The sequence below is a fragment of the Branchiostoma belcheri genome, unplaced genomic scaffold (assembly GCF_001625305.1).
Source record: "Branchiostoma belcheri isolate BF01 breed outbred unplaced genomic scaffold, Haploidv18h27 scaffold734, whole genome shotgun sequence".
Taxonomy (NCBI): domain Eukaryota; kingdom Metazoa; phylum Chordata; class Leptocardii; order Amphioxiformes; family Branchiostomatidae; genus Branchiostoma; species Branchiostoma belcheri.
In genome coordinates, this window is record NW_017804392.1 from 5,681 (window position 1) to 14,711 (window position 9,031).

At 41.5% G+C, this 9,031-nt stretch overlaps 2 protein-coding genes across 2 annotated transcripts; one reads left to right on the top strand and one right to left on the bottom strand.

The window, feature by feature from the left end:
* The first annotated feature begins 444 nt into the window (after positions 1 to 444).
* LOC109485208 (ATP-dependent DNA helicase RecQ-like) lies at positions 445 to 4,428 on the top strand. Its single transcript, XM_019788654.1, has 7 exons — positions 445 to 669; positions 920 to 1,013; positions 1,334 to 1,395; positions 1,602 to 1,859; positions 2,040 to 2,291; positions 2,489 to 2,560; positions 3,817 to 4,428. Exons 1-7 carry the CDS (start codon positions 445 to 447, stop codon positions 4,426 to 4,428), a joined length of 1,575 nt encoding a protein of 524 aa, XP_019644213.1.
* LOC109485209 lies at positions 3,998 to 7,641 on the bottom strand (the record flags this gene model as incomplete). The annotated part of the gene is made up of 8 exons (XM_019788655.1): positions 3,998 to 4,081; positions 4,466 to 4,893; positions 5,002 to 5,229; positions 5,557 to 5,950; positions 6,231 to 6,339; positions 6,545 to 6,835; positions 7,082 to 7,167; positions 7,467 to 7,641. Coding segments are annotated over 7 exons (1,710 nt in total), but the record flags the coding sequence as incomplete, so codon positions are not given.
* Between the last annotated feature and the right edge of the window lie 1,390 nt (positions 7,642 to 9,031).

Sequence of the window (9,031 nt, forward strand, 5' to 3'; positions counted from 1 at the left end):
TACAAACACAATAATATCTTTTGACTAACATAATACTCAGGAAACTAGCGTTTGGTTTGTAGTAAAACCTTTATAGCCTCTACCAGGCTTGAGGGCACGGCTGGAATTATAGTAGAAATCGGCCCGAAATAGAGAGATAACACGCCGAGGGAGTTTAGCCATCCAGTTTACAGTTTGCCGGCCCACAAGCCTGTGGAATATCGCTATGTTCTTTGAAGTCCACTAATCGCTATCTAATAGGTGCCAAGTAGCTAAATTACCCTTTTATTGCTCTGCGACCGGACCGTGACGGAACTGTCAGGAGCGACGGCGACCGTGTAACATGTGACAGGAAGTGTCAAAGGTCACCAGGAAATTTCAAATAACGGTCATTCTCTGCTACTACAATTCTGCGGTCTGGTCAGTGTTTATTTTGATGACAGTATATACTAGTGCCAGTGTACGATGGACCGCGTTTTACGTGTTGGCAGAGATGTTTTCGAGTACGGCGCGCTGCGACAGGGGCAGGCAGATGCTGTCTTGGGGATTTTAAATGGACGGGACGTGTTTGTCGGGCTCCCGACCGGAGCTGGCAAGACGTTTTGCTATCAGGCAGTTCCGTCGTGCCTGGACTCGGTAGAGCCGTTTCTCATCGTTATCAGTCCCCTGACTGCACTGATCGACGACCAGGTAAATTATGTATTCTATATCAAACGTTATTTATAACATTACAAGTTTTGTCCACATGGCTCACGTATATAATGTATAAAATTTATACCGGCGGCGGACTTACGCCCCTCCCCTCACGAGCTGTCGAAAGGAAATAATTTTCGGTCTACTTTGAAATAACAGCCCACCACGACTGGTACTGATTTACACCGATATTGCGTATAGAAGCGCTGAAGATAAAATATTTAAGACACTTACCGTTTATTTCCAGGTCGCCCGGTACTTCACTACAACAGGGTACAAGGCAATACACTTGAAGTCGGCGAACGGGATCAAGGCAGTGCAAGACAGATCGGTCAAACTAGGTATTTCCCACATTTGAACTTGTTTTATTGAAGTTGTCCTTTTTACATCAGTGTAGATCGGTAAACAAGAATCAAAATATATCAGAACAGTTTTGTCATTGAATTATCATTACCAGTCTGGCAGTCAGTTACTGCAAATAATTGTCAACAATCTACAAAATGTACATGTATATATAAATATACCCATCCTTTCGTTCACAAAACTGCAAACATTTTCATTTCAATCAAACTTCAGCTGTACAGTTGTGTTACATAGTAAACAAACATAGGTGTATATTTGCATCAAAAGTTTGATCATTTTTATTATTACTTTTAAACAGTTTACACCAGCCCAGAAGTAGCTGTGGGAGAGGGTAGGGGCATTTTCAACACAGACAGACCCGTGTGTGCCCTTGTCGTCGATGAAGCCCATTGTATCCCTGAATGGTAAGAATTTTTTTAATCTTATCTTTCAAGCAACAATGGGGGTGTAACTGCTGCATTAGGCTAGTTACTTAACTGGTACACAAGTAAATTATAAGTTAACATTTTCACACTCATTAAGGGAGGTACATTTTGTTAAAACTCATCAGCTTGCAACTCATTTAGTACTTTAAGTTCAGACACATTTCTAAACCTGTATTCTATTTCAGGGGCAAAGACTTCAGAGTTGCCTTTGAACACATAGGGGAGTTGAGGGCCCTTGTTCCCAACACACCGGTCATGGCCCTCACAGCTTCTGCCTCCCCTGAGACTGTGCAAACTGTGAAGGACAAGCTCCACTTCAAAGACGGTTCCATTCACATCAGTGGGAATCTAGACAGGCCAAACATTTTCTTGGTTTCCAAGAAAAAGGCCACGCTACAGGTACCTGAGACATATTCAATTTCCAATTTACATATCTTTTTCTCATATCACATTTTTAGATATGTGTCGCAATTTCAATAAATATGTGAAAATCATGACGAACCTCTGCATACTGTTTTGTTCTCGCACTCACACAATGCACATTTTGTCTAACAAGTGTGTAATAACTTTTAATTTCAGAAGGACTTCCTGGGACTTCTGCAGGCCATGAAGAGGAAAGGACGAGAAGTTGAGAAACAACTCGTTTATGTACCCACGAGAAACCAGGCTATGGATGTGTGGACGCTGCTTCGGGCACATACAGCAGACGGGTACAAAGATACAGTGGTATACTTCCACAGCGCCATGAGCCTTGACCTTAAGGCCAAAGTCCTCCGACGATTCAAGAGTGGAGAGGTCAGGGTGGTGGTGGCTACAGTTGCCTTTGGGATGGTAAGTGTAATGATTTTGAAGATTACAAAATGAAAGGATTCACATTGGTATAGTATTAACTAACATACAGCTGTATAGCTGCACAATGACTAACAATTCCTTTGTCATAATTTTCTGCATGTTCCATTGTACAAAAATGGATATTTCTTAAAACACCTCTGTTTCCTATTAATATCTATCTACAATGACCATTCCAGGGCATTGACATCCCTGACATCTCTTGTGTGACTGTGTATGGCCTGCCAAAGTCCATGAGTCAGCTGTATCAGGTGAGAATCACATACATTATTCATGGGGGAGCAACCATATAGAAGAAATAATACAAAATGCATGCATATGGTAGATTCAACTGAGTGAATCTTAGCACGGTGGTAAAATCTGGGCTGCAAAGTTCCCACATGCCATAGAACCCGAACTGTGTTCGATCGTGTTCGATCTGGGCAATTCGAATCGAACCCGCGTTCTATTTCGGGGTCACTTGCGGCCATTTACTATAAAGCGGCAAAACAAGCCTTTCTACCTCCGTGCATTGCAACAGATAAAAAACAACACTTTTCTATAGATACAAACAGTTTCCTGGACAGTACATGTCCGCTATTATTTTTGGTGGACATGTAACATGTAGGGAAGCTACTGTCGTATCCTTGAGTGACCTTGAATACTGTAATGATTCTTTACGCCAGGATGAATAACACAGTGCACAATTTCTGGCGATATGACATGTCTCCAAAACTCGTTCAAACCTGGAAGCATGGAGAGTCAAACATATCCCATTCACGGCTCAAAATGACCGTTACGGTTGTCCCGAAAATCGTGTTTAAAGGATTTTTGAAAAATGGCCTCAATTTTGAATTGTGGGTAATTTGGTGAGAAAAATGTTTAAAAATGCCAATTTTTCACCAATATGTCGACAAAAACTAGACCTAAAATCAGAAATTAAAAAATCCCTAAAACACGATTTTTTGTCTTATTCCTAGTCTGCGAAAAATATAAAAATCGGGGATCTGGGGTAATATACGTAGCCAGGTTTGAACGATGTTTGCCTAAAAACGTGATATGACTTGTGCTCGGAAACCCGAAAATAATCGTCTTTCTGAGCGAAATTTTAAAAAATCATTGATTTAACATAAAAAGCTAACATTTAAAGGATGTTAAGACGATAATTTTATTTTAATTTGACGAAATTTACGCCTAAATATTATTTGTGTATTTTCAAATATTTTACGGGTAGTCCAAAACAGGCCAAAATAGCGTCTTGTAACCCGATACCTTTTCGAACGCGCATAGCAATGGGAAAGAATGCCGTAGTGACAGACCGCCGTGTAGTCTTCACATTTTCCATGGAAGTGACCTGTTTACTTCATCTTTTATTTAAAAGTTTATGATCTGGTCATGCTAACCTGTATCACAAATAGTGTGCTAACATCTCAATCAAAGTCACTCCATTTTATTATCATAACATATACAAAACTAATGACACCTCGGTAATACCTGATCTAATAGTACTGTACTTTTACTCCTGTAGGAGATTGGCCGGGCTGGAAGATCAGGACAGCAGGCCACTGCTGTGGTGTTTGCTGGCAATTGCAGGGATGAGGGCAATGCAGAAGACTCCCTGCAGCAGTTCGTCGCCAAGGAATCCTGCCTCCGCGACGTGATGCTCCAGGCATTTGACAACCAGGCAGCACACACAGACCACTGCTGCTCTTTCTGCCAGGAGGAGACCACAGCACCCAGAGGAGCGTACCTGCTACATCCCAGTGCGGCACAGGTTGCTACAAACCCAGCAGCTAGCAGGAAGAGAAAAAGAGAAGAGGGCGATGAGAAAAAACTACTGAAAAGTCTGTATGACCTTAGAAATGAACTATATAAAGATGACACTAGCATTGCACATGTAGGTCCAGCAGGCGTGCTCTCCAACAAGGCAATTGAGGCAATCAAAAGCAAGGCACAAAGTATCCACACAGTGGAAGAGCTGTGTAAAAAGATTAAAGGTGTGTCGGAGAACATAGCACCTTTCATTCTTGACAAGATTGGAGAGGAGTTTCCTGAAAAAACACAGCCACAGAGACCACAGGGACCACAGAGAAGACGGAGACCAAGGAGGCCTCTACAAGATAGGACAAATATGATGTAAGTTTTTTTTTTGCTACAGAGAAGTAAACATTACAAACCTCATGACAGCTCAAGCTCCATAAGGCCAGGTTCCCATGCAGCTGCTTGTATATCTTCTTCAGCATCCGGGTCGTCTTGATCACCTGGTGTATGTGGCTCATCATCCTCTGGCTCTGCCCCGCGATTTAGGTAGTTGACCAGCCACTTGTCATCGTTGATACGTTCCCTTGCGACTGCACGAGGGTCGGACCACTTCAAGTTCCTACCAGCTGTTTCAGTGTGAACTCCATGCTGTATGATCATCTTTGTGATGGCCTTGATGTCTTCTGTTGCCGATGTTGTTGTGTGGCTGGAGGATCTCCCGCTGCGACACAAGCCGTCCGTGAATTGTTTGGCTGCATCGAAGACTTGCACTGCTAGGCTTATGTCTTGTGCATGCTTGAACTGAAGTCTTCCCCCAGAAGAATGACACGTTGTCTTGATGATCCTGTTAAAGTACAAATCAAGAGCTCAAAAAAATATAATTAAAAGTTACACATATATACAAACTGTAATGATGAGTTTTTAGCTGTAATCTACAATAGACAATACCCACCTATTGTAGTGCTCCCCAAGCATATCCACAGGCTTGGCTCTTCCCTCCTGGCCGCTGATGTTGACACACCTGTTGTGGGTGTGCAGGTGTGCCATGTACGGGGACCAATCAGCCTTCAGGTTCGCCAGCAGGTTAGCGGCCTCACAGGCATACTGGCTACGCTTACTCCCCAGGAAGAGCTCAAACCACAGCTTCCAGTGTTGGATTACAGTCTCCCCCATCTGGTACCTGAATTTACAGAAGAAAAAACCCATGTTCAAAACAAACTGATTCAATGTTCTATTCTTTGTCATCATGTGTACACCAAAAAGAAAAATAATATTGGCTTAAAGGCATTTGCTACAGTGTCATACATGCACTCTAACAAAATTACATTCAAGTAATTAACACTGCTAGTTGAGGTGTGTGTAGTATACTACTATTTTTTTCAGAGAGAGAGAATATATGTTTTCAGTGCACAGCAATATGTAAGAAAACTAGGACATGTTACTTGTACAGGTTTTGCGTCCTTACTTTAATGCTTATAGTTATTTGATATCAGCACGTTAAATGTACCTGATTGATGTCCTAAGATCCATGTAAAGTAGCCCCATGTACAGCAATAGCCTGGCTCTGTTTCGAACTTGGTCGCTGTCTTCAGTCCATGGCCCGGGGAAGACAACGTCAGTGACAAAGGTGGTGGCCAACTGCTCGAATTCGTCGCTGCTGGTACAGTTGTACGGATCGTCAGGAGTTGCCAATCCAAGGAATGATGCTAGGGCTGCCACGAGGTGTCCAGTGGCGGCGTGGCAAAGGAACTCGTCAGATAGAGCAAAATTCTTACAACCTTTGTCCACCCTTGTCCTGTTGATGGTGACCCTGATTTGTGACAAAGACCCCACCTCCGTGGGCAGCCCCCATGTGGACAGCGTGGCAGTCCTCAAAGCCTCCCAAAGGAAGTGAAAGTCACCTATACAAGACACATAAAGGATAGAAAAGGCAAATGTTTTATTGTTCCATAAAGGTGAACATGTCAAAAAATACTTATTATGTAAAAAGTTTATATACCTTAACAAATTGAATTTAGCATGTCTTAATGGCAATTCTTCATTCTGTGTTTCTGTTAAGTTGTAATTATTTCAAGCTACAGATAGTTTCTATCACAATAAATAGGAGTCAACCTGTTATTTCCTTTCTTACCACACAAGGAAACCATTGTTTTAAAGGAGCACAAGAAATACATGTAGTACCTGGACTCTCCTTTGCCCAGTCCAACCTCTCCACGGGATCCTCCTCTCCAAGGCGCCAGCCACGGGCTCCACGAACATTTTTACAGGAGGCTTGGTCTCCTACCACAGCCTGATGGTAGCAAAAAAAAAAAAAACATACTACATAACTCTCCAGCAGCTGAAGATGCAATGAAAAACCTAACCTTGTAATAGTCTATGTAAATGTGCTGTGTTAAAGTCCAGGCACAACAATTCTCTTATAGGTATCATAATTCAAATGGCAAAAATGCTTATTCAAATGGCAACAAAAATGCTTTAGTGTGGCTACATGATACCTGGTCCTTCATGCAATCCCTGAGGTTCAGTTCCTTAGCAAATGTGAGGAGTATTTCAATGGTGTCCGCTTTCTTGGACTCATCCTTGTCTTCCAGGGGCAGAGGGATGACCACGCTCTTCTTAACAGGGAAGGGACTTGAAGGCTTTCGGAGGGTGTCCTTGAACTTCTCCAGGCTTGGGAAGTGTTCTACCAAGACAGCCTTCACTTTTTGCGTGAACCTGTCTTGCAGGTCCTGAATGTCGTCACTGTTGACTAGGATGTCAGCTGGTGACAGGTCCTGCCTTCTACCCTATGAAAATAGCATGCAAAGTTTCATGAAATGTGAACAGTTTTTATTATTCAGTTGATTTATGTAAAGCAACAGTACACAAATGTATTTCCGTACAGACAGAGGCACATACTGCACGTGTAAAATGGGCAATAGCATGTGATGAAGTAAAAAATTTTGTCCTATACTCAACGTGGTTATGTTCCTTAAGTAAGCATATGGCTTTTAAGTAAAGCTATCCACGCAGACTTAAATTTCTCATGTTACCTGTGGTTCTCTGCTGGCATTCTTGTCTTCATTCTCCACTTCCACTGCCAGACGACTCGTCCAGTTATACATCTCATTTTGCTTGCCTGAAAATTTAAAATAGTGTTTTAAAACCAAACTGTCATAGCACATTCCTTTGTTGCATTACATACACATGTATATGATTGCTACCTTGTTTTGTATTAATGACAGTGTTCTGTTCCACTTCTTATTTGCAACAAATGTTGCAAAACCATGATGTTGATGTTGTTGGTAATAAGTCACAATGAATTAAAAAAATAACTCCTTGAGAATGCATCTTGTGTAACACTCTAATGACTATTTACTTTCTATTGGCTACAACAGGCTACATAAGACAATTGTTTTGTGTGATGTAATGACTCACCCATCCTCACATGCCCCACTCTCTTAAGGATGTTGACATTATCGAAGAAAAGCACCCAGGGCTTGGTGCTGTCCAGAGGGGGGTTGGATCTCTGCTTTTCAGCAAATGTGGCCAGAAAGTTCCATGCTGCCTTGTAGGAACTGGCAAGGCCCATCGCGTTCAACATGGAGATGACCTACAGAAACAGTAACAAAATGATTTACAAACTTTCAATATGGATAGATAATTGTTGAAAATTTAGCTTAGAAAATTTAAACACATTTTTGATATCACATAATTCTGCTTTGAAAATATAAAGTCAATTCAACAGAAAATACACATTCGGTGACATGCCACATGATAAAAAAGACAATCTAAAGCATGCTTGAGCTCAAGCATCAACTTAAACATCTGTATAAATATTTGTATAGCCAGTATAAGTGTCCCTCAGCATAGCACACCAGCTAAAACAAACAAACCAAACCAAACATACCTGTACATTTGTTGACCTGGAAATTAGGGACAGCGTTGTGATATGTTGGATGGCATTAGCCCGTTGGTTTCGCTTGTTAGCGAGAGAGCAGACACTGAAAAATGCTCCCATCGAAGTTTCCTTGTCCCCAATACCATCACCACCAATACAGTTTTCCAGAAGTTCAAACAGTACTGGTGCTTGCTGTTAAATCCGTTCTGTCATGGCGCGTGGGTTCATCTTTGCTATGTCGATTGCATTCTCCGCATTGACACTTAGAATAGAGTCTTTCTTCATCAGTGATGTGAGTTCTGTTCGGGTGGTGTTACGTACTGCAGCAACACTTGCACTGCTGTAACTCTTAAGGTCTTTAATTTCTCTCTGTTGATGTTCGATGACTGTATTCATCTTTTCCAACTGGGACTTTAGTTTCTTCTCCATTTCCCTGAATGTTTTTAAACTAACAGTCGGCTCAGCATAGCTGGTCGATGGCCCAACACCTGACTGGGGAGGTTGGAAATGGTGACCTGTGGAGACTGGTGACATATGGTACGCTGAAGGTGTGGGGTGTGCCAATGGAGAAAAAACCGCAGGATTTGCGTAAGGACTTGGAGGAAACTGATACATTGGCGACGGGAAATATGGGCTGGGTGGGTGGTTGGACGGATGCCTTCTGCTTGGAGTGTTGATTACATCTTCCTCTTCCAACCGCGGACTACAATGTATATAAAAAATTAAAGAAATTAAAAAAAAAACAATAATGAACACTTTTATTCTCTTTGGCTCTTGAGTAGAAAGATATTATGTACTGTAAAATGTAGAAACATTTAACTTGTAAAGCACATATGCTTTTTTTTTTACATTTCAAATCGATAATTCAAATCCATCCACAGTATATAGTGCAATATGGCAACATCAAACTCTAGAGGTGTAGAAACACAAATTCTAGAACAAACAATCTGACTGAAACAAATTAGAACCGGTTAACATTTGACCAATTACGTCATGTTTAAGGGGAAATTTATATATTCATGTCTGCTTATCGGGGAACTATATTATATACGTTAACGCACAAAGGAAATGTGCAGCAAAAAAATGCCAAAAAAAAAAAGGC

Coding starts and splice junctions, on each gene's coding strand:
- LOC109485208 (XM_019788654.1), top strand. CDS start 445: ATGGACCGCGTTTTACGTGTTGGCAGAGATGTTTTCGAGTACGGCGCG. Junction 2,292..2,488: donor CTACAGTTGCCTTTGGGATG/GTAAGTGTAATG, acceptor TGACCATTCCAG/GGCATTGACATCCCTGACAT. Junction 2,561..3,816: donor CCATGAGTCAGCTGTATCAG/GTGAGAATCACA, acceptor TTACTCCTGTAG/GAGATTGGCCGGGCTGGAAG.